We start from the raw sequence: 24,994 nt of genomic DNA, 5'->3' as shown, positions 1-24,994 counted from the left end.
CAGCTCTGTGCCGGATGGGAAATCAGTGGTCCTACATTTGTGGCCCCAACTGTCCCAAGGTGGGGGCATGCTGTCCGCATCCACAGTGAGGGTCAAATTCGGTCCCCGGGGTCCAGAGGCCTTGAGGTTTGATAACCTGAGATCCGGCAGTGGTGAGCCGGCCCAGGCAGCGTCCAGGTGGGTCTGGGGAGTTGCTGATGGAGTGGACAGGGGTCCAGGCCTAGGTGAGGGTCGGCCTGGGGCTTTGTCCCGTGGACACACGTACTTGAGGAGCTCCGGAGGCATGGCCTGGGCTTCCAGGATGCTCCTTCTGGCAGTAGAGGCTTCCTGGGAGCCGGCTGTCAACCCCGCCTCCTCTTGCTCTCAGGGGCTCCTCCACGTTCCCTGCTCCTGCCTGTCATCCTGGTTGGGTGGTTGCACACAGAGACCATGAAAAGGGAGGCAGAGCCATGCAAAGGGCCACGTTCAAGACCCCAGCCTTCACCGAAGTCTTTCCCAAAGTCATCCGAGAGTCAGCAAAGCACTGGGAAAGCGGGGGAGATGGGGGAGGCAGGCAGGGGTGGGTGGGTGTACGTCCTGGAGATCCCGCCACTCCAGCGGGGACAGGGAGGGGACAGCTATGGAGTTAACGGCTCATGGGTTAACGTGACAGAAATGAGAGAAGTCAGGAAGAAGGCAGTCCATGCAGGCTGCCTTCTCTCTGCTTTGGGGGGGTGGGGGGCGAATAATGACCTCCCCAGACCCCCGAGGCCCAGGTCCCAGTTCCTCGGACTGTGTCACCTTGACCTGGCAGAAGGGACTCTGCAGATGTGATTAAGTGAAGGATCGTGAGATGGGGGTGGGTTTTGTGGATTATCCAGGTGGGCCAGTGCAGCCCCAGGGGTCCTCAGAAGAGGGCCCGAGTCAGAGGAGACGTGAGGAGGGAAGCAGAGGCGGTCAGGGTGGTACGGCCACAAACCGAGGCCTGCGAGTGTCCTCCAGAAGCCGGAGAAGCCAAGGAATGAATTCCCCCCTCAAACTGCCAGAAGGTCTCTGCTGACACTTGGATTTTAGCCCCACAAGACACATTTCAGACCTCTGGCTTCCAGAGCTGGGGGAACTCACCTGCACTTTTGTAAGCCTCTTAGCTTGTGGTCATTTGTCGCAAGAGCAATAAGAAACAGATACACGGAGAAGAGGGATGGGCAGGTATTACGCACTTTTCTTCACAAATCTCCGTTTACTGCAGAGAACAGTGTCCTCTGGAGGAATGCTGGTTCAGAAACTGAACATCGATGACCTGCAGTCAGAAAGGACAGCGTTCGACGGCACCATGGTCTATGCGCAGAACAAAGTAAGTGAGGGGCTGTTCTCAACACAGTCACCTGGGCTGTTTGCCATGGAAGGCTTACTCTGGGATACAGATTAGCTTGGATCTGCTTCCCAGAGCACCTGAATGTCCCTCACGGGAGAGAAAATCATCTTCTCCATCAGAAGCCCAGCTCAGCTCTGCCTGGACTGGGCTGGGGGTGCGGGGCTTCAGCTCACCCTGAGGAGGAGCCACAAAAGCTGCCACCTCTCTTCCCAAATTTCTCAGACCCATAAAGAGGGTGGTGATAGCAGGTGATTCCCCACAGCAGGACTCAGCAGAGGTTCCTTGTCCTGCATGGCTCAGAGGGGAAATGGACCCAGGGGGTCCCCTCTCTCTCCCTGGGCAGCCCCTGCTCACTGGCTGGGCGGATGCCACCAGAACTGCGCTGGGTTTCTGGCTCCCTTTGTGGGGTGTGCACTGAGTCGCTTCCATCGTGTCTGACTCTTTGTGACCCCATGGGCTGTAGCCCACCAGGCTCCTCTGTCCATGGGATTCTCCAGGCAAGAATACTGGGGTGGGTTGTCATGCCCTCTTCCAGGGGTTCTTCCCGGCCCAGGAATCGAACCTGTGTCTCTCATGTCTCCTGCACTGGCAGGCGGGTTCTCTACCACTAGCACCACCTGGGAAGCCCCAGTGAGGGGGATGCACATCCAGTTCTGAAGACATGAAAGCGCAGAGGTCTGGTCTCATGGCCACTTGGAACAGAAAGTTCTGTGTCTCAGCTTCTCACAGCTGTTCTAGGAGCCGGCTGTATGCCGGCCACATTCACGGCTCCTGCCCTTCAGTTCACCTGCTGGGGGGCTCCCTGGTGGTTTGTGAGGCTGCCCTCGCCCACAGCTTTCCCTCTTGTTGGAGGGGAGTCCTGTCCCACCCCCCTCCCTTACTCCTGCACTTTCGCTCACCAACCCCCAGACCAGCTCCTGGTGGGCGACTTGTCATGACTCAGCATCCCACCAGTCAGAGGCACCAGACTTCCTTACGGATTTTCCAGGGAACCTGGGAACAAACCACTCACTCCATAAATGGGGCCCAGGTGGAGCTCTTTGTAAAATGTAATCGAACTGCCCTGGGAGCGGGGCAGTGGCCTCCACACAGCTGAGGCTTGCATGGGGGTACTTGACAATTTTTAAAGAAATTTGCAACAGATGCATTCTCTAAGCATCCCGGGATGGTTCCCACACTCCAAGGTTCCTTCACGTGTCCATGGACACCCACTCAGTGCCTGCCTGTGCTGCTGGGGGCGCTCTGTGCTCCCACCGAGCTCACGTCCAGCAGCAAATATGGTAACAACTAGCAACTAGGAGAGAGGGCGCTGTGGGTGTGCTTTTTGGGGGAGGGAGGGGGCATCCCTCAGGCCGCGGGCAGCCTCATTCCTGCTGCTGGCCTGTCTGCGTCTCAGATGGCGGGGCCAGGACAGAGCCCTGGGTCACAGCCGAGCTCGCTGGGTGAAGAGCCGATGATTCTAGAGGAAGGTGTGATCTGACCTTGTGGAGGGTGGGGGACAGGGGCTCTGCACACCCGCGGCCCCCCTGCTTCCCCCTCCCATCTGTTCACCTTCATCCCGTTCCAGAGGCAGCAGGTGGTTCTGACGGAGCAGTGGGCCCGAGCGCACCCGGCCATCCACTTCTCGTGCATGCATCCCGGCTGGGTCGACACCCCAGGTGCTGCCCATGTTTCATCTAAAAATATCTGGGCGGCCGCAGGACGGAATCTCCCCAGGAATGACCTAGAACCGGTATCAGGAGGATGAGGAATGGCTTTGATTCCACGGGAGCCCGGCAGGCTGGGACTGGAGAGGGAGAAGCCTGGTCCTCAGAGGCAGAGGTGGCGTGGTCAGTGCCCCAGGTGCGTGTGGCCCAGGGAGTGGGTGGCGCCCGGGTAGGGGTACGGCTGGGGACCCCTCCCTAGGGACAGAGGGCGCTTGGTCCACACCCAGTGTTACGGGAGATGCTGGGGACGTGGGGATAGGCCAGGCCACCTCCGCACTGCTTGGGTTTCTAGAAATAGTGACTGCACAAGGGGAAGTAACAGTCACTAAGGGGACAGGTGGAATTCTCTGGAAGCGTGGAAAAAGAGGGAAGGAGAACAGAACTCTCTTCGGGGTCTGCCCCTCTCACCTCTGAGACCTCGGGCACATCACTTGGGCTCTGTAGCTCTTTCCTCCCCCCGCCAGCCCCCCCCCCCCCACAAGGGAACTGAAACCGGCAGCCTTGGCAGCACGCCTGGGACGGGACACTTGAGGGCCCAGCGCTGCTCCCAGCACTGTCTCTATACCATCGGCTGTGCCCTCACCGCCTTCCTGGGGTGGGCACCGCCGTCACGTCCATTTACATCTGGAGAAACTGAGGCACACAGAGGGGCCGGGACGTCCTGGCTGGGCCTGGCCACAGTCTAGTGAGAGGCAGGCTCTCATATGCTTGCTGTCACCTTCCAAAAGCTGGTTTAGCAGAGGCCTTAATATCTGCATCTACATCCTTGGAATTCATCCTAAGAGATGCGGAAAATGAGGTTGCTTGTCCCAGCACTGGTGCTTGGAGAGTGAGTTGATAAATTAGGGAACACCTGCACGGGAAATCTGTTCAGCCCTGAACACCGCTGTGGATAAATGTCTATGGGAAGCAAACGGCGCTATCTCATTAAACTCAGGTATCGGGCCCTCAGACCTTACAGCCTTCTGGTCTTATTTTCGCTACGCCCACATCCCCATGAAGGGGGTGTGTCGTGCAAGTGTGTCGTGCTCCGTTGCATCCCACGGAGACCAGGCAGGAAGAGGTGTAGCAGGCCAGCCTGCCAGGTGTGGGGGGGGAGATGGTGGGGGTGGATCTGAGGACATCTGGCAGCCTCCTATTGTAAATGCAAAGGGGGGGGGTGTCCTCCGCTGAGCACCCCAGGAGGCACTCGGGCCAGGGCTGTCGAGAGAGGGCGGCTTCTTATTTCGTGTCACTTCCTGGGGGGAGACATGCCCAGCCCTGCCTGACCAGGTAGCTCCATCAGCCAGTGGAGAACCACCAGCCTCTCCTCCCCGCAGGACATCACCCTGACAGTCCTCACGTCAACCTGTGCGCTGGCCAAGTCTGCGCTCTGAGCTCACCACCTGAGTCCAGCATCTGGGTCAGGGTGCGGTCAGCTGTCTGTGGTCCACAGGTCACAGGGCGAAGACTGGGCTTCTCAGAGCAGCTGACTGGGCCTCCGGGTCCAGAGGGAGGGCTGGGGAAGGGCCCGAGCCCACGGACACTTGTCCTCCCCGAGTGGTATGATGTGTGTGTGCGCGCTAAGTTGATTCACTCTTCTCCAACTCCTTTTGACCCCATGGACTGTAGCCCGCCAGGCTCCTCTGTCCATGCGATTCTCCAGGCAAGAATGCTGGAGTGGGTAGTCATTCCTTCCTCCAGGGGGTCTTCCCGACCCAGGGATTGAACCCACGTCTCTTACGTCTCCTGCATTGGCAGGTGGGTTCTTTACCACTAGTGCCAGCTGGGAAGCCCAACGGAGGACTCAAATTCTTCTTTTTACTCATCAGAAGTATTCCCTAATTTTCCCACAATAAGCAAGTATTGTTTCTGTAAAGGGAAAAAGAAAAAAACATTTATTTTTTAGTTTTTAGATGATTCTTTCTCTGAAATCCTCTGATCTCATTACATCTCTCAAATGTTGTTTTCTCTGCTTTCTTTGGCTTCATGAGAGAACAGTTGTGTTTCCCAGAGTGCTGACTGTAAAGACTGTGTGTTTCCCGAGGTCTGTGGGCAAATGGGTGTGTGTATTGGTGGGGGGGGGGGGGGCAGGTATAGCCTGCAGCCAGTGCTGGGGAGGACGAGGGAGAGGGAGGAAAGAGTCCTTTCCCTTGTTCCAACACGCCTCGCTGAAAAAGCAGAGAACACTCTCGCAGCCCGAAGGACACTCAGCCTGGATCCTGGGAGAGGTCAGAAGCCTTGAGAGAGAGAGAGAGATGGGTCCCCCAGGAAGGGTGGGGGGGAGTCTGATGCCCTTTCGGCCTCAGGTGTGACCCTCATTTCTTAGGATGGGAATCAGGGAGGTCCAGGGGATTTTGCTCCCGGGGGACAGGCCTGTCTGGGCCAACAGCCTGCAGGAACGCTGTTTTGAAGTGGAAAGAGGGCAGTTGGTGATCTCATTCCATCTCCGCGTGGTTATTTTGGTATTAAAACGGCCAGCTCAGTTGAGGCTGAGGGCGCTGTCCTCACGGCCCTGTCTGTGTGCCCGCCCCCCCCCCCCCCCCACAGGCGTGCGGCTGTCGATGCCCGGCTTCCACGCCAGGCTGGGGGCCAGGCTGCGCTCCGAGGCCCAGGGCGCGGACACGGTGCTGTGGCTGGCTCTCGCCCCCGCTGCCACCTCCCAGCCCAGCGGCTGCTTCTTCCAAGGTGACTTTCTCTCTAAACCACTGCCCGAGGGTCTCTGGAGGTGGACCCTCCTCTCTCCGTGAAGTCAGGTGGGGAGAGGCTGTCCCCCTTCCCGGTGATGTGCTGGTCTGCCGTGGGGGAACGGCTCCTTTGCCTATTATCTGGGGAAGGGCCTTACCTCTGGCTCCGCACTCCCGGCTTTTTGCATCCACCTTCCGGAACGCGGTAGGTCCCGTGAGGGTGCAGTCAGTCCTGGGGTTGTGACCCCCGACCTCAATGTCTTGGGCATGGCTGGGAGATTGGAAGCTCCTTTGTGGGAGCCCAGGGCCTGGGAGTGAATCTATGCTTTTCTGTTGCTGGGGGGCGGCTATCTGTTCAGCGTTTGCTCCCTACCTGGGCGGGATCCCAACAGGCAGGCCCGAGAGAGGGGGCAGGCTGAGCAAAGAGGGTGGAGGTTCTCGCCCACCTCGGAGGTGGCCACGCTTGCGTGAGCCGGGATGGAGCTCTGGGGACCCAAATACTCCACACTCCTTGGCCCCGACCCCCACCAGCCAGCCCCTGGAGTCCTGCCGACACTGTCGGCGCCCAGCCTGCCGCCTGGCCTCCCTTCTGCAGCACCTCATTGTCCGTGCGGACCCTGAGCGCAGGGCTGGCCGACCCCCTTCCCGTGTGGGCCCCCCCCGGCAGGTGGCCGTGAAACGACTGGCCCGAGGCCCGGTCCTGCCGCTCACGACTTCGTTTTTCTCCCTCACGTCTATAGACCGGAAACCGGCGCCCACACACTTGCCTCTTGCGAGGACATCGTCCTCACCGGCCGAAGAGGAGAAACTCGTTGAGATCTTGGAAGAGCTGGCTCGGAGATTTAAATAGCCCAGGCTCAGGCTAGACCCAACACGGGCCGGAATCACCTCAGAAAATGCGGCAAGGTGCGGACCAGTGGCCAGCGAGGAGACACCACTGCTCCTTCCCCGCCTAGACCAGCCCATCTTCCACGGCTGTTTCCTCTCCATCAGGAGTCACAGAAATTAGTCCTTTCTTCATATACAAAGCCTAGGACTGAAAGCTTGACTCACCATCGCCTCATGGGACTGCAGCTGGGTTAACTTACCCTCTGGGGGCCTCCTTTTCCCTGTCAGCGGAGATTTGAGTGCTCCCTACCTCACGGGGTGGTTGTAACGATTCAGTGAGTTACCACTTGTAACGCTCTTAGCAGAAAGCCCGGTGCGTCACTAAGACTTGATACACGTTAGATACTAACATCAGCATTTAACTGACAAGTGTGCTAAAATTCATGGAAGAAAAAACCCCCCTAAAGATAACCCCCTGTAGCAATGAGGAGCCCAGGAATGGAAACTTTTATTTTAAAATACATACGATTGTGGCTGAGAGCAAATGAACCTTCATCTTCCGCAGTAGCTGCTTCTGTGTAAATCTCTCCTTGATTTGTGAATGTGGTTTTTTTTAAAGATTCTGTGTCACTGTCAGTATGAGGGGAGCAGGGCCGAGAGGGGAAAGGAGGGGGTGCTACACTGCCCTGGCCTGGCCCTGAGGCTTCAGGGGCAAGGCGGAACCAAGGGTCAGTGCTTATTTATAAGCAGTCACTGGAGGCCTGGCTTACAGGTGCTAAAGATTAGAAGAGGCTTCAATTATGCACTTGGCAACCTGGTGTTGCCGTTTGGTAAAACTTTTATTTTATTTATTAATTTTTTTGGTAAAACTTAAATTATTTGCATTTTATGTCTTAGTGAAACCAGGGAGAGCTCTAACACAGTTGGTGGACAGATTTAGGAAAGCTCTGCATACACTCTGGAAGTTCAAGGGGAAATGAACGTAACGGCACCAACGAGGGAGGAGGACCCGGGGAGGGGCGGGCACAGCTCAGCCAGTCCCACCTTGCCGGGCCTCGGAGATGCCTGAGGTGCTCAGATCGGGCCCTTAGCCAGGGAGCTCCAAGAAAGGGGCTTTTTGGTGGGTCGGCCTGGAAGGGCGGTGAGCACCGGCTTCACCAGCCTGCATCGCTCCCTTCCTGAAGGACAGCAGGGGGCGCTGGAGTGCTGGGTGTGGGTGGGGCTGTGCTTTGACAGGCAGGCTGGAGGAGGGGGCAATTCAGCTGCCCCACCCACTGGCCCTTCCCAGGAGGCGCTAGTGGTAAAGAACCCATCTGCCAAGGCAGGAGATGTAAGAGAGGAGGGTTCCGTCCCTGGGTAGGGAAGATCCCCTGGAGGAGGGCATGGCAATCCTCTCCAGTATTCTTGCCTGGAGAATCCCATGGACAGAGGAGCCTGGTGGGCTACAGTCCAGGGGGTCGCAGAGAGTCGGACACCACTGAAGTGACCTAGCACAGCACAAGCCATTGATTGCTTCCCACTTTTAATCCATAAATAGGCCTCATGCTTTTTTTTTTTTTTTGGTCAGTGGGGGCAGGCTGTGCCACATGGCCTGTGGGATCTGTTCCCAGACCAGGGATCGAACCTGCACCCCCTGCATTGGAAGCTCAGTGTCTTAACCATTGGACCACCAGGGAAGTCCTGGGTCTCATGAGTTTTTATAGAGGCGTTTCCTGGCTGTATTTTTCCTGAGTCCTCTCTCACTTCATTTGCAAAGCTTATCAACCACACTTGAAGCAGCCATATGTGGGCTTCCCTCATTATTTAGATGGTAAAGAATCTGCCGGCAATGCAGGAGACCCGGGTTCAATCCCTGGGTTGGGAAGATCCCCTGGAGAAGGAAATGGCAACCCACTCCAGTATTCTTGCCTGGAGAATCCCATCGACAGAGGAGCCTGGTGGGCTACAGTCCAAGGAGTCGCAAAGAATTGGACACGACTGAGTGACTTCACTTTTTTTTCACTATGTGAAAGATAAAACAAAAAGGGCCACTCAGCCAGCCCTGGTGAACAGTGACACAGGGCTGCTGGGGGGCACGTGGTTACAGGGCACAGCTCGACGACAATAACACGACCACAGGAAGGTTTCCACAGAGATTTATTTTAAACTGTGGCGGTGGCTTGCATTGGGTCTTGACACAGGTCATGGCTACACACACGTTTCGGTTAGAGGGAAGCACAGAGGGAAAGTGAGCAGAGTTCAGGAACATTCACAACATTCAGCAGACGTTTAACATTGTGGGAAATCCTGGCTCATTCCCACCTAGTCACATTCAGGAAGTCAATGTCAAGACTGCTTGGTCTGGTTGGTGGAATCTGGTGGTAGAGGGCGTGGCGATGCCAACGGGGTTCAGCTAGAACCACGTTTGAGAAACTTCTTCCAGCTTTGGGCTTATGACATTCTCAGCCTGACCCCTTGGAGAATCTCATTTCATAAAGAAAGAAAAAAAAGACATTTTGTAAAGCAACATGCCGTGGCAGCCAGGTTCCGACTGGGCTGCAGGCTGATGGGCATGCAGGATGGAAGTGTCCTTGTCCCTGGTTATGGAGTCAGTGGGAGGCAGGCACGAATGTGGGGCTAGCACCTTCCCGGTTGTCCAGTTAGTAACAGTTTTTGTACTTTTCATACATTTTCTTCTGCAAAATGACAGTACATTGAAAAAAAAAAGGCAGATGGCGTAAAACACAAATATGTAAGTGTACATCGGTTACCAGCGACACAAGTATTTTGGTCCATACTTCATATGCTACTAACATAAGGCAGCCATCCATTTAAATGAAGGGAAGAGTGTTTTTAAGAGAACGACTTCTTTCAAACCGTTTCCCATTTTTGTGTTACAGTTTACTCTCTCATGCTTCCCAGAGAACCAAGACGGGGGTGGGGGTAGGGGAGGAGAAAGGATCCTAAATATCAAGGTCGCATTCCAAATCTAACCTTTAAGCCAACCTGCAATTATTCCCTTTCTCTCACAAGAAAGTCAGATACACTTGGATCCACAGAAGTGAAGATTCTGAGGTATTTGTTTTTAATGAGATGGTACCATGATTGACCTCTGCCTTCTCCAACTTTTTTCAAACCTCCTGGGCTCTAGTTGGGAAAATACAGGCAGCCGTTTACTTGATGTGACACCAGACAAAGGCAGTGGGACACACTCCCATTTACCTGAGTTAAGTCAGCCATGAGCAGGCAGGTCACTGGTAAAGGTCGGGTTAGTCCAATGAGTAACAACAGTCATAGAATCATAGCATCACAGATTGGAAGGGATCTTAAGCATGATCATCGAATTCAACTTTTACTCAAGGCTTTTAATCTCCCTTCCACATCTTTTCCACTATAAACAGACAAGGGTCTATGGACTTGCTGTTCAAAAATTACCTGGCATAAGACATACAATGGAGGAATCCCCTTCCAGTGCTGGACAGATCTAATTTTACACCCTGCTTTCTTGTGTTAGGCCCAGACAGGCTTCTCCGTGGAAGGGATAAATTTGAAAGGCAAAATTACAAACTAAAAACCTAAGGGTTCGTGTGTATCTAGTTCTTGATGGTGAAGTTGAGTTCAAGTTTAAAAAAGAACATGGATGTTCCTGAATTAAGTTACGGACATACGATACTCGGGCACTGGAGGAAAAAGGCCAGTGGGTGCAGTACAGGTAGCAGGAAGGACCGAGGCCCACCATGGGGTGGGAGGGCCCCGGGCTCTGTACAGCTGGGTCTACTGAGCCCTTTTACAGTCACTGAATTGAGGAAAATGTTCCCTTCCCTTGGCGAGTGCCCCTGCCATGAGCATTTATCACATTTACCACACTGTACTGAGATGACCCACTGCTGCAGGAGCGATGTAAGGCCAGAGGGAAATGAGGACAGCAGTGGTCTGCTTGCTCATGGAGAGATCACACGCGTGCACGGCCTTTGCTGTCCAGAATGGCCTCCTCCACAGGTCAAGGGCTGTCCTTTTTCAAAGGGGAGCAGCCGAACCTGCCCCCCCACCGCCCCCGCCCCAGGAAATAATGGGATTAGTATGTTGTAAGCTCATCTAGGGACTTCCCAGGTGGCACAGTAATAAAGAATCTGCCGGACAATGGAGGAGATATAAGAGACTTGGGGTTGATCCCTGGGTGAGGAAGAAGCCCTGCAGAAGGGAGTAGCAACTCACTCTGGTATTCTTGCCTGGAGAATCCCACGGACAGAGGAGGCTGGCGGGCTACAGTCCATGGGGTCACAAAGAGTGGGACATGACTTAGCGACTGAGCTCACAACAAGCTCCTCCAGAGCAAAACCAGGCAAGCAGTGGTCTCCAGCCCCACCTCATGGCCTCCAGTAGGTGGCTATGCCCCACAACAAAGTTCAAAAATTAGTTAGCCAGGGGTCCTTTTTAAGATAATTCCAGGTGTTTCCAAAGAAAAAGAAACTGTGATACTGGCCTCAGCTGCAGGAAGACTGGACTTGTCTGGCAAGCCTCTGGGTAAAGGTGCTTGGTGAGCTGTGGGCTGCCTCCCTCCCCCTGCGGCCATGAGCATCTTGTCTGATAGAGATGAGAGGACTGCAGCTGCGCACGCGCTGCTCCGGAGCTCCAAACCTTGGGTGGGACCCCGGCGCCAAACCTCGGGTGGGACCCCGGCTCCAAACCTCGGGTGGGACCCCGGCGCCAAACCTCGGGTGGGACCCCGGCTCCAAACCTTGGAGTGGGACCCTGGCTCCAAACCTCGGGTGGGACCCCGGCTCCAAACCTCGGGTGGGACCCCAGCGCCAGGCTGGTGCAGGTCTTGGGCCTTTGCTGGCACTGCTTCCACGGCCTGGAAACTCAGGCCCTTCCGCAGCTCCTTCCAGCTCTTCATTCAACTCTCAGCTCTGGAGTCCTATCTGCTGGGATCCCCCCTCCCCTGTGGGTGCAAGAGTACCTGTGTAGCTCCTGGGATGGGACCCCACACCTCTGTCACCAGAGTCACCATATACCACAGAAACGAGCCACAGCAAGGACATGAAACCAGTCCATCCTAAAGGAAATCAGTCCTGAGTATTCATTGGAAGGACTGATGTTGAAGCTGAAGCTCTAATACTCTGGCCACCTGACGCAAAGAGCCAACTCATTGGAAAAGAGCCTGATGCTGGGAAAGATTGAGGCAGGAGGAGAAGGGGGCGACAGAGGATGAGATGGTTGGATGGCATCACCGACTCGAAGGACATGAGTTTGAGCAAACTCCAGGAGTTGGTGATGGACAGGGAAGCCTGGCATGCTGCAGTCCATGGGGTCGCAAAGAGTCGGACATGACTGAGCGACTGAACACCAACTCGTCTGTGTGGCCTCTGCCCAAACCACAGAATGGACCTCTTGACCCCAGGCCTGGTTCAAAGCCTGGTATGTGGTGGACACTCAGCAAAGGGCTGGACTATGAGAGTTAAGAGCTTCAACAGTCGTCTAGATCCCTCGATGCTCAGGATGGACTTAATCTCTGTGTTTCCCCATTACGTTGATAGATAGCCACCCTCACATCCAGAAAAATGCAACTTAACTTTGTTCTAGAGGAGAGAGAAAATGCCAAAAAGCATTGGCAAAATGTTTTCTTTCATTTTAAAACAGAAATCTTAGTGGACAAGGTCACTTATAATTATACTACTATGAAAAGGCAAAACCAAAGGGATCTCATTTAATGGATATTTACGTCTGGTACCTTTGATGCAGTTCAGACTAAATCCCTTGCTTGAAAGGTAAAATTCAGGTTTTAAAATCTGAGTAATTTCAAGCAAAAATAAATTAGGCTTTTGAAAAAATGAGTATCAAAAATAGGAAAAGGCGATATTTCACAGGAAGGGCAATGAGGAGACTCGCCCGGGGCCCACCTGCACACAGAGGTTAAGGTGCAGACTCAGGGCCCCTTGACTTCCACTTACACTGCGTGGCTGGAGAGGTCGGTGGGGCGGGCGCAGGAAGCTGGTTAGGCTGATGGAGGCCTGCAGTGATCACCTCGTTGCACGAACCCACCCACTCGGAGCCAGGGGAGGTATGAGATTTGCCTGTGATGAGAGGACCAGACCCAGTTCTGACAGCTCCCTGCCTTGAGCCTCAAAGTTATTCCTCCCACGCACGCCATTATGGGTTCACGTTCAAAAACAACTGTTCTTCCAAAATTCTTACAGATTCCCCTTGCCGATACCTCAACTATATCTCACTGCTTGGTGTGACTGTGCTTGGAACATTCTAGAGGTCTGAGGAGTCCCTTCCAGTTCTGTGATTTTACGATTCTTTGCATAACATTCAAACAATCCAGTAAGAAACACACTATGGTTGACTGATCTCATAAAAAAAAAAAGACACATGACTCCAAGTACTTCATCTAAAACCACTTGTGCTGCTGTGGAGACAACCCAGGCAGCTAAAGGGTCCAGGAACATCATTTCTCTGGAGAAACGGAGCGTGGGATTGGTTCTGTCCTACCAAATAAAAGGCACAGGCATGGTATGTGCGAGTGTGCCACTTCCCAGCATTGATCGTGTTAGGCTTGACTTGCCAGAGCTTCTGTATGTTGAAGCAATAGAGCAAAAAGAAAAATTATATATATATAAAGTGCAATTCCAGTGGGGTAAAACAAGAGCGATGAGAGTTAACCCAGACAGGAGACAAGCCAAGTGCTGGCGCCAGCTTTTGCTCCTAATGACTGAAGCCTCTATTCCATAAAATGCTTGGAAGGCACCCCAACACCAACACATATCGATGAGTTACACAAATGGTGGTGGGAATGTAATACTCAGGGATTCACAGTATTATAAACACACACAGTTGGCATGCTAAGTGCTTCTCACCAAACTAAAGCACCTACACAGATGAGGAGAAATAAAAGAGCAGCGCAATGGGTACCTTGACATGTCTGTGGTCACTGGTCGCGACTGTCACCACCAGGAGGTATGTCCGAGGGGTTCCACCTCTGAATGGCTCTGTGAGCTAGGGGTGCGGCCATGGTGGGAGGAGGCAGGGGGCCTGAAGTGCGGGGTCACAGACCAGAGCGATCATGGGCTCACATGTGACCCAGCGGGGACAATCAGCTTCCCCAGTGTGATCTGAGCTCATCTAGACCCAACTCAGAACCACATCAGGTCTGCTGGGCACCTGACCCACCGCCTCCCCGACACTGTGTTTGCCTCTCTGTATTCAGGCCATGCTCCAAAGGAAGGGAGAAGAGAGCCATTCATTTCTACTACTCATGTCTACCACGTCGTTCTTTATTACGGACAACTCTGTAAGTGGCTCCAGGTTCTAGTAGTAAACTACAAAACAGATATTTGAATATTTTAAATTGAATTCCCTTTTTAAAGCTCTCTCACAACCATGCAGAAGAGACCCAGGTTAGTTATAATGGCTTCACTGATGGTCAGCAAGGGTAGGGTGGAAGGGGCAGTTGAGTGGCAAGTGGTAACTGCTTCTGCACGTTGGTGTGTCTGTGTCCACAGCCTCAGAGTACGGTCACGTGGGCCGATCTGCCCTGATGTCCCAGGTCATGGCTGTCATGTACCACGGCTGCACGGGGCATGCCTACTGTCCTGTGCCCCAAAGCTGCAGCAGCAGAACCGTCTCGAGGAGGTCTGTCACCAGGAAGCACAGCTGGTCAGTGCTGGGGTGGCGGGGGGCAGGGGGTGGGTTATCCAAGTCTGGCTGGGAGTCATTCTCCCAGTTAGAAAAGTAATCAATGATCATGAGGGGAGAAACGACGACCACCCTCAATTGTCAAGTCAGCAGAGAACAAGACCCTGCAGAGGTAGGGCTCACATAGGGAAGGGCAAGTCATTGGCCTGTGACCTGCAAGGCTTTGTGTAACCGTGTGAACCCCAAGGACTCAGGGGTCCCCTGATACTCCTGACGGGTGAGGGATGAATGAGGTGGTCCCGGTAAAGTGCTGAGAAGGAGGCGGGCACAGAACACATGCCCGCTGCTCATTTAAATCCTCCTTTTACAGGTTGAAAGTAAGAATCTCAAATGGGGTCTCTACACACAAGAATATCTCAACTTATCAAGATGATTGATTCCCTTAAAATCAGGGTTCCTCAGGTTCATTTCCTAAAGCCTCCCCTCCCCCTCTTTTCTGTACATTCCCAACTGGAACACACAGCATGAGCTGTAGGACTGAGTACCTTTTATGTCTCAGATCACACGGTTGGAGTATTAAAGCGTGCAAAGTGTTCTGATAAAATACACGAAGATAAAAATCTTTAAATATCTGGTTTTGAAAGGGGAAGCAAATACAGACAGTGAGGAATAAAGCAGCATACAACCTCACAGCAATGAGCATGTTCAAGTTCAGAGGTGACATCACACAGAACCACAGATCTTAAAGACACTATTCTTGAAGGACACAGGGTTTTGTTGTTTCCTTTTGCTTGTTTTTAATATCAAGAGCGAAGGAGAGCTGTGTCAATAAAACTAAAACCCAAAAGGCTCAGAAAGCTCCCACTGAATTAGAAAGGATCCAGGCACTGAGAGTTGAAGGTCTGAGTTTGATAATCTACTTCCGTGGCTGGGAGTGGCTTTCTCACAGCAATTTTTTTTTTCTTTTTTTAATGTAGGAAAGAGAAAAACTGAGGCAGAAACATAAGGTCATTTCCACTCTTGTAAGATCTAGACATTACAAATGGATCATCCTTTGGGCAATTTAAGAAATCAGCTGGGAAAACCACAAGGATGGTTTTCCAGATCTCTCAACGGAGGGGGACTCCTACGAAAGCAGACACACTGCAAATAAATTGTGAATATGTTCACTCTGGGGAACAGTGGAAGAAGCTGAGTAGGGAGAAGATGCAGACCACAGGATACGTGCCCAAAGAAGAGGAACACGGAAACTACTTCACAGCGACCCCAAATACCCTGAACAGTTATATACTCCTTTCTCCAACACACAAAGAAACAGCTAAAACCAAGTGTTGACAAATATAAAACTTAAAACACCCCACGCTGAGTTTTCGGTATACTCAAAACAAGGGAGCAGAGCCAGACTGTATAAACCATTTGTTAAAAAAATATCCTCTTTTTATATTGTATGAACAAGTTGAAAGAGTTCCCTCACAAGAGCTCAGACCGCTCACCGCCACGTGTGCAGGTGACACGCAAGCTCAGCTCAGCTTTTCGGCTCCTCCCCCGCCACTCGCACATCTGCTTTACCGCTGCAGTCATGATTTGGGTTAGAACAACCGTTTCTTGAGTAAATTCTGTCTTTCTGGCGCCTGGAAGGGGCATCAAGACACGACTGGGGTCATATCCCACAACTGTGAAAAGAAAAAGATCTCTGATGAACAGCTGGAGGAGGAAATGGCAACCCACTTCAGTGTTCTTGCCTGGAAAAGCCCACGCACAGAGGAGCCTGGTGGGCTACGGTCCATGGGGTAGTTGCAAAGAGTGGGACACGCCTGAGCAACTGAGCACTGATGAACTACCATTCAGCTGGGCTGAGGAGCCATATCACGTGTATAAGGAGTCACTGTAATTGAATTCAAGTGTATTTTTCAACTTAATAAGGAACTGAGTACTATATAAGCATCATGGATAAATCTACACAGTAGTAAACTTGTCCATCAAAAAGTTCAACATAACCCTCAAAAAAAGGACAAAGGCAGCTGGAAGTTTTAATCCAGCTGATGGAGAATAAAGGCAGATGAGATTCATTCAAGGAAGAAGGGAAGTAACACTATAAGGCAACAAATGGGTAGCCAGATGTGCCGAGTCCTTTCTGTATCTCATCTCATCCTCCAAACAGTTCTACGAGATGTCCCGATCTCAAAAATAAAGGAACCCAGGTGCCCAGAATTTACTTTAAAAAGCCACATAGGACTGGGGGCTTCCAAAGAGGGTTATTCTAACCACCTCATCCTGCGGCTGCCTCCACAAAGGAACCAGAAGAGGCCCAGCAAGCTGGGCTCAGTGAACCAGGCGAGCCTCTGCCACTGGGAGCCTCAGAGAATGACGTGGGCATGGCCTCTTTAGTCCTGGGCTTTGGCCCCGGCAGGGAATCCAAGTGGCCTAGCACAGTTCTTGGAGAGGCCCTGGAGGACTGTTTCTGGATTAACTGATCTCACTGGGAAAAGATCTTGTTTATTACTTGTTGGCTTATCCAATGCTCGGCTCAAAACCTACTATCCTCACGAAGCCAAGGCCAGTAGCACCATCTTCCGCCCCTGAACTCTCCCAGTAACTCTTGTCCGTTTTACTCTTTTGGCTGCTGAACATGTGACAGTTAATAATAATTAACTGTCTTCTTAAGAGTATGTCCCCAGGAGACTAGCAGTTCCTTTCAGGGGAGGGCCAGGTCTCATTCTGGCCTGTATAGCCAGTGACTGTACGCGGTGTGTACTAGGTTCTCAAAGATGCTCATTGCTCAGGGGAAGCTTTAAGAGAAAGTTTCTGAGCACACCTCACACAGTCTTGATGCTTCTGTACATTTACATAGGGCCAAAGATGGAAATGGACCGACTCAATGGTCGTGAGTTTGAGCAAGTCCTGGGAGATGATGAAGGACAGGGAAGCCTGGTGTGCTGCAGCCCACTGGGTCCCAAAGAGTTGGACGCAACTGAGCGACTAAACAACAAAGACGGAAAGCTTCGAAAATATGATGGCGTCCTACCTTAATAACCTTGTCAGTTCCCGAAGTCAGTAACCATCCTCTGGTCGCATCAAAGTGCACGTGCACGATGTTATGTTTACTGTCGTGGAAGGTCGCGGTGGGCGCGCGTCTGGAGGGAGCAAAGGAAGTTTCCAGGAGTGAAAGGCAGAGTATATAAATGAAGATCTAGAGTGACTTTAAGCTCTAATTTTTAGCCAAATGGCTCAAATGACCTTGCTGTTAAGAGATGCTCCTCAGAGCTACTTTTATTTCCTGGGGATGAAAAGAGTGAAAGGATTCTTAGACTGTCCAAAATGGTCAAGAGATGATGAAGCTTCTTTAGAAAGTTTTTGGAGAAGTTTGTTACTCTGATTGAGTCTGTGAGATTCTCTACCTGTGCTGTTAACAAATCTTTAAAATAAAATAACCCATCATGCTTTTGCTAAGTTTGATCTCAGAAGGACTTGCTGATAAAAGTCTACTTTGGTCTATTTAATTTTAAAAAAGGCACACTTGTCAAAATGCCTAAGACACTATTACTTTCATCTAAGGGCTATTTACTCTTTCTCTTCTTTACCCTGGTATAAATGTAGACTTGGGTTATTCTGTGGCATTCTAATGCTTTAACAAGTAAAACAATATATAAACAAACACTGTTACTTGCTTTTTATTTTTTCAAGCTGTGCATTTTTTTTAGTAAGAAGGCTGGTAACTGCCTAGATGCTCTAGAGGCAATACAAAATGCAGCCACGGGGAAGAGGCAGAAGAACCAGTGATGTGGGACAGAGACATAGGGGATTAGGCTGCAGTTTTCTAATCATGTTTCAAGTTCCCACTCCTCAGCAGTGGGTTCTCTGAAGACAGCTGTTAATTGCTCAATCTGGAGAACAGATCTTCAGTATCCTAAAAATGATGATTGCTTTAAAATATTTAGAATTAAGGAATTAGGTTTAATCTGTAGTCACTTAGACCCTCTGGATCTGTGTCTTTAATGAAGAATTCAATGGGAATATGCCTAAAGTCTCTTGCAGCTCCCTAATTTAATGAGAAGCACTCTTTTATTAATTTCATCACATATGATGAGCAGAAAATAATCAATGAACATAAATGCTTACTTATGCAAGGGCATCTTAATTTATACTTGCTGTGACTAAATAAGAATTAAAAAAACACATACATTAACATGAGGGTTATCTGCAAGAGAATGCTTTATTAACTTGCCAAGAATTTCCTCTAAATGCTGACCTCCTCAAGTGCATCTGAAATACGTTTCTATTTATATGCAGCTTTTAGGACATCCATCTAGTACTTAAAATGATTTTACAATATTATATGGGGGGGTGCAGTGAGAATTGGGTAGACAAGTCCCCTATGAGATTCTAATTCACTAAAAGGGACACTTGGTGAAGAACACTGTTTACATGGAGGGCAGTTTGCAACAGCTAACATTAAAAAGATAACATGGGGTCTTTCCTGGCAATCCAGTGGTTAAAACTCTGAGCATCCAATGGAAGGGGCGAGGGGTCGATACCTGGTTGGGAAACTAATAACCCACATGCTGTGCAGCATGGCCAAGAGAATTTAAAAATTTTTAAAGAAAGAAAAGAAAAAGACAACATGGATCTTCACTCCCTACCGCCGCCGCCACCACCCCCCCGCCCCCGCCCCGCCAAAAAAAAGCACTGTAATCTCAGGTCCTGGGTTATTGGGCAAGACCAACCAGCAAGATTCTGCAGCTGGGCATTGGTGGTACAAAACTCTTTGAAGAAGAGACTTGGCTCTTTCTGGAAAATAAAACCTCTGGAGCCCATGGGCTTATTCGCTCCTGCAAAGATACCAGCTCGGGCTAAAAGTGAAGCTCGAAGCTCGGGCTCCTGTACTCCTGGGCAATTCTCCAGTAAATGAGCAGGCAGAGGATTTGCTCCAAGAACATCTATTTTCAATGCACAAACCCCTGGGACTGACAACAGCACAGAGATGATTTCTCAGCGCTGCACTCTCTCCTCTTGCCTTACCAGGGGACACCACCTCCTGGTGGAAAGGAGGGCTTTGCCCACCTGCCACGGTCCGTTTTGGAAACCACCAGGAACCAGGGTGCCATTATTCGTGGCTGCGGGGCTAGGCGCAGCGCTCGGATCGCACTCGCCCCTTAACCTTGAAAATTCTGCAGACTGCTAGGACTTACTCCTCATCTGTGATGGCCTCATGGCAGCTGTCGCACACCCTCACTTCAAACTCGAAGCCCATCAGCGGGATCGGGGAGCGCTTGGAGCTGCACTTGCCGCAGACCGCCTTCCCGCACTTGCGGCAGTGGTGCTGGAGGGAGGAGGAAACATGCTCACTGCGCCTGCGTGCCTCCGCCGCGCCTGGTACGCCCACGCGTGACCCACAGCCTCCAGGTGCGGACGGCCAACGGGAGGCCCCCAGCGCACTGGAAGCACGTGCCAGGTGTCTTCTTTTTGGATTCTGTTTACTCAGAATGAGGACTGTTTAGGAAGTAAATCTGATTGTGCCACGGCCCCGAGCGCCCCTTTCCCCAGTCTTGGTCCTTTCCAGTTATCATCAATGTGAACCAGAGGACCCATCCTGCAGTCGGGTTATCTTAAGGGTGTCGGGTGGACGGAGGGTTTACGGATGAAGTGCCACCTCCAGAGATCACCTGTTCGGTGAAGAACTGGGATGAAATCAGGCTCAATTCACTGTCTACATGTTAGCGGTGCTCAAGCTGGGTGACTGGCATTTGATTTCCCCGGCAGGGGGTGGGGGTGGGGGGCAGACCAAACTCAACCAGAGAATCAGGCTGAAAATGCTGTCTTATAAGTAGATCTAAATAACTAAAACTAAGATGGAAGGAACAAAAGTGAAATTAAAGAGAAATAAGTATCACTTACATAATTTCATGGTTTGGTACCATTTGAGCTAAGCTCAGCCTCTCTAATTTTAAGGTATGTTTCACTAGATGCCACTAGAATTCTAAAATCATATCTCTTAACTACTGGGAACAAGTCACTACAGAAGCTAAATCCAGTAGGAATGAGCTTCAGTAGAGAAAGGGAATAAATTTTGCACAAAGCAACTCCAAGAGAATAACTTACCCCCATCACAGCTCCCACCCAGGGATGCTATTTCTCCAAGATCACAAGGTAAAGTTATTTCTATGTGATAACATTTTGATGAAGCAAGCATATCACCCACCTGTCTCAGGCCAATTTTCTTACTGTCCCACATTTGCTTGAAGTTCCAGAAAAAAGGCTGATCGCACTTTTGGCAGGAATCACTGTCCAACCATTCAGGGGTCTTGCCAAATAAAGCACACAACAGGCGACAGTGAGAAGCAGTGAGGATCATGGAAGCAGCCACACCGCTGAAACTTACATGGTCAAGATGTGTCTCTAAGAAATTTCTCAATCATTTAAAAACTATTTACTGAATGCCTCGTGATGTGTCAGGTCCTGGGGATGCAGTGGGGAAGAAAAAGAATTTAACACCATGGAGCTTATAATATGAGGGAAGATGAAACATGACAATCATATTAGCAGCAGTTATTATTTGAAACAGTAGGTCAAAGCCAGAGAAAGAGAAGCACAGAGAGCTATGAGAACAGGATGATCCAGGGTGGGGCTCAGGATTTATCTCTGACAAATGATGACAAGTTGAGATCTGGGGATGGATGACAGGAGACCAGGCATACGGGGCTGAGAGCGGGGCAGGATGGCTGGAGCGCAGGGTGGGGGTGGGGAGAGCAGGGCTGGAGGTGGGAGAGGGTGTAAAGGGCTGAGGCTGGAGGGGTTGGATGTAGGGGCCACACCACAGACAGCTATGTTGGTTTAGGACTTTATCTCATAGTCTCTGATCATATGCAATTATCTCATACTCTCTGATCATATACAATTATATTCTCTCTAACTGTGTACAATTATATACATCTGCTTATTACACTGGCATGCAGCTACATGTGCTGGGGGACAGGACCTGACCACAGCGGGTATTCAGAGAAGCACTAGTCCGCTGTCATGTCAGAGTCAGCAGGGTTAGTCTATTTCCCTACCTTTATTTTTTATTTTAAAAAGAATCCTTATATTCTTTTGTAAAAATTTACTTTATTTATTTTTGGGTGCACTGGGTCTTCATTGCTTTGCACAGGCATTCTCTAGTTGCAGCGAGCAGGGGCCACTCTCTTGTTGCTGGGCATGGACTCTAGGGCTTCAGTAGTTGTGACTCACCAGCCCTAGAGCGCAGACTCAATAGTTGAGGCGCACAGGCTTAGCTGCCCCATGGCATGTGGAATCTTCCAGGACCAGGAATTGAACCTGGGGAAGTTCTCCCCTAGTTTTAAGCGGAAACAAACCTAAAGCTGTATATTTTCTCAGGAGAGAAAAAAAAGAAAGTAAAAAAGATGACACTTTAAGGAAGTTTATTTATTTTATTAAAACTGAGGAAAAGAGACTTCCCTGGTGGTCCAGTAGTTAAGACACTGAGCTTCCAATACAGGGGGCTTGAGTCATATCCCTGATCAGGGAAGTAGGATCCCACACGCTGTACGGCACGACCGAAAAAATAAAAAATGCAGAGTGCAATGACAAGGGTACAGAAAGAATGATAATGCATTAAAAAAAAACCCAAAAACTGAGGGAAAGAAGTAAGTCTCAATTGGCCTGGTGATTTTCATGCTCTAATTCATGTAAAGACAGATCAATAAAATAATACAAAGTTTCTTAGCTGAAGACAACAGTTTACCCCTAAAAGACTTATCTATGTTGTGATTTTTTGGAACAGTTATGATGTAGGAAAATAAGGAAGATTTACAACACACACACACCCATGTTTTACAAGGAAGCATGCAGGTTTAGGATGTGTATAAAACATGTTAGTGAGTGTCTAAGAGGAGGGAACTGAGAGTAGGGCTCTGAAAAGGGGGGAAAATCAGCATGTGTAGTACGATTCTCTTTTTTGTCAAAAAAAGAAAAATCTAACATGTGTATCTGCAGAGAAAAATGTAAGAAGGGATGTTTGCCAGTATGTGAAGGGTGATACTTCTGGGTGGTGATATCATGGATGAGCTTCCCTGGTGGCCGAGCTGTAAAGAATCCGCTAGATTCTTCAGTCCCTGGGTTGGGAAGGTCCCCTGGGGAAGGAAATGGCAACCCACTCCAGTATTCTTGCCCGGGAAATCCCATGGACAGAGAAGCCTGGGTGGGTTATAGTCCATGGGGTTGCAATAGCTGGGATATTACTTAGCAACTCAGCAACAACCCTGAGTAACTGACATTCTCTTTGTTAACGAGCACTGTAATTTTCCTACAAAGAACGTGTATTATGTATACTTAAAAAAATAATAAAATTGTGAAAAATCCGATTTCGTTAAATGTATAAACACACATTTAACCTACATCAAGATGTCAAACAGATCTGTGTTCAGCCACTCAGGGCCTTCCCCCACCTGCCCGCCCTCTGGCTGCCACCCCATCCGCTCCGCACGCATTGCTCTGCACGCCACCACTCCCGCTCGCTTGGTCTTTGCTCCTGGTGTTTCTTGTCTCTGTCAGAGTGTGCTCACTCTCTCCTGCCACAAACCCTTCACTGGAAGGCGAGCTGATGGTGACAAGCCCCAGTTCTGATGCTCTAACTCCTATCAACTGTGGTTGATTTATTTCTACCATTCAATCGTATTCTGAAGCTTTCCCCTCCATGTCTTTTCTTCCAGAAAGGCTCCCACCCCTTCAGGGCAGTGACAGTTTCATTACGTTCCTGAGCTGAGCGCCGCATGGCACCTATCACAATCGGAAAGCAGCCCTGGATACACCTGGGAGGCTGCACGTTTATCATATATGACACTGCGAAAAATAGGTGCAACCGTCGCCACCGCTCAGTTAGAGCTTTCAATCACTTGAGAAGATTTACAATAGTCAACAAGTACCAAGTGCCCGTATATCTGCATGTCAAAAGGCATCACTGTAGCAAGCTGGCTCCAAGGACTGCCCACCGACCGGCCGCCTGGCTTCCTTCTCTGGAGAGTGCACTGGTAGCCTCCGTGGACTGCTGTCTGTCGAGGGCGGAGGCTGTGTGCACACAGGGAGACGAGCCCAGCGGCTCCCCTGCCCGGGTCTGGGCGGTCAGTCAGGCCTGGGAAGAAGCCTGGATACACCGGGCGTGACTGTTCCCCACCCAAAGCAGGCCGCCATGCACCTGGCTGGCACACACTGTCTGTATGCCAATGGGGCCAAACTGTATTTTCAAAAGCAATATTCTACAATTCCCCACTTCCTGACTGAAAGGATCATTTTAATTAGTTACTAATAGAACTCCTGTGGATTTACGGTTTGAGCAAATCAAGCTTTAATCTTCTTAAGCATTTAATTACTGGCATTTGAAAGGCACGGCAATGTGGGTAACGGCAACGACTCTCTTGAAATGAGATTGGGGTGAGGCTGTGGAAAGAAGTTGGGAAATGGCTTTGGTCTAATTTTTATTTTTTGTCTAATTTTTAAAGTGTTGCTCTTCCAATTCTTGTATCCTGTGAGGACACATTAGAATACACATGGTCAAAGGGAAAATTTACCCAGCATTATTCTAGGGAAATGAGAAAATGGTTAACTTCAAAGTACTTGTCAAAGGGGATGTTCAGTAAACAAACCAGATGTTATGATGCTGAACGATGAAAAAGCAAATACATTGAAAAAAGAATGTTATGGTGAAATTGGCAAAATTTATGTTCTGTAGATTTTATCTCAATAAGAAATTGTGTAAATAGTAAATGAAAAAAAAGAAAAAAGAATGTCATGACAAAACTTAAATAAATGCTTAAAATGACACTGTATATATCTGGAGAATTGTTTAGAATGTGACTCATAAACACAAAAAAATTATTTCTAATATTTCTATTAATACCAAACTAGGATTCTTCATCAAATACCACTTCTCACACACCAGCCGCCATTTCCCCCAATAACATTAAAGGACCAAGTGGTCCGCTTTCATAGCTCACTTTATACCAAAGGGCTGTAAATACCTGAGAATAAATGTTTCTTCTCCTCTGAACTTGTGCTCTAAATGGTGCAGCAGATCTGAAGTCTAAACAGCTTAGTCTCAGTCTCCTGACACGTCTCCACTGCATGAATATTACGTGCCACTTTGTGAGCGGCTTATAAAAGGAAGCTCCTTTCATACTAGAATTGTATTTTATTCTACTATTATTGTTTTTCTGATTTTCTGACACAACATGTCTTATTTTCCTGGTTTTCTCAAAGAAAAAAGTGGGCCTCCCTGGTGGTTTAGTGGTAAAGAATCTGCCTGCCCATGCAGGAGACAGGGGTTCGATCCCTGGTCCAGGAACATTCCACATGCGGCCGAGCCACTAAGCCCCTGTGTGCACAACCACTGAGCCTGTGCTCTCGAGCCCAAGTGCCGCAGCCTCGGAAGCCTGAGTGCCCTAAAGCACGCGCTCCGCAACAAGAGAAGCCACTGCAATGAGAAGCCCGCACACCACAACTAGAGAGTAGCCCCAGCTAGCCGCAACTACAGAAAAGCTCACACAGCAACGAAGACCCAGCACAACCGAAAAAAAAAGAAAGTGAGCAGGAGGGGAGGCTGAGGCGTTTCTCAGCAGAGTCCGAGGTGCAGAGCCCAGCCCAGTGGCCACGGAGGGGTGGCTCGAGCCATCTGTGAACCTACCTCCTGCCGCTCCACGTCCATGTTCCAGACCACGATCCCGCCATCACCGCCACAGGAGATGAGCTGCCGCGTGTGCTGTGCGTAGGACAGGGCCTGGACCTTGTCACTGCCGAAGAAGCAAGAGTCAGCGACGGTTCCCGAGGGCAGG

The 24,994-nt window shown here is 50.4% G+C and overlaps 2 protein-coding genes across 10 annotated transcripts in view; one reads left to right on the top strand and one right to left on the bottom strand.

Moving 5' to 3' along the window:
• DHRS12 (dehydrogenase/reductase 12) overlaps positions 1-7,109 on the top strand; it is a 40,812-nt gene extending 33,703 nt beyond the window's left edge. For 3 of the 4 annotated variants that reach the window (XM_043892186.1, XM_043892185.1, XM_043892184.1), the window contains 4 exons: positions 1,229-1,333; positions 2,922-3,012; positions 5,590-5,727; positions 6,467-7,109. In XM_043892186.1, coding sequence (XP_043748121.1) covers positions 1,229-1,333; positions 2,922-3,012; positions 5,590-5,727; positions 6,467-6,576 — 444 coding nt within the window. In that variant the 3' untranslated portion in view covers positions 6,577-7,109. The remainder of the gene's footprint in view (positions 1-1,228; positions 1,334-2,921; positions 3,013-5,589; positions 5,728-6,466) is intronic. The other variant, XM_043892183.1, reaches the window with a different exon arrangement.
• A 1,564-nt stretch (positions 7,110-8,673) lies between these two features.
• The window catches only part of WDFY2 (WD repeat and FYVE domain containing 2), a 179,498-nt gene continuing 163,177 nt past the window's right edge, over positions 8,674-24,994 (bottom strand). The window contains exons 8-13 of one of the 6 annotated variants that reach the window (XR_006338920.1): positions 24,847-24,952; positions 20,371-20,472; positions 19,361-19,491; positions 17,197-17,305; positions 11,272-15,844; positions 8,674-11,221 (exon numbers count right to left, since the gene is read on the bottom strand). Coding sequence is in view for 1 of the 6 variants with exons in the window: in XM_043892182.1 (XP_043748117.1) it covers positions 15,815-15,844; positions 17,197-17,305; positions 19,361-19,491; positions 20,371-20,472; positions 24,847-24,952 (478 nt within the window). In the remaining 5 variants the exon portion in view is untranslated. Of the gene's footprint in view, positions 15,845-17,196; positions 17,306-19,360; positions 19,492-20,370; positions 20,473-24,846; positions 24,953-24,994 lie in introns of all 6 variants that reach the window. The other 5 variants (XR_006338923.1, XR_006338921.1, XR_006338922.1 and 2 more) reach the window with 5 other exon arrangements.

Source organism: Cervus elaphus, chromosome 30, assembly GCF_910594005.1.
Source record: "Cervus elaphus chromosome 30, mCerEla1.1, whole genome shotgun sequence".
Taxonomy (NCBI): domain Eukaryota; kingdom Metazoa; phylum Chordata; class Mammalia; order Artiodactyla; family Cervidae; genus Cervus; species Cervus elaphus.
This window is presented reverse-complemented; position numbering and strand designations above follow the sequence as displayed.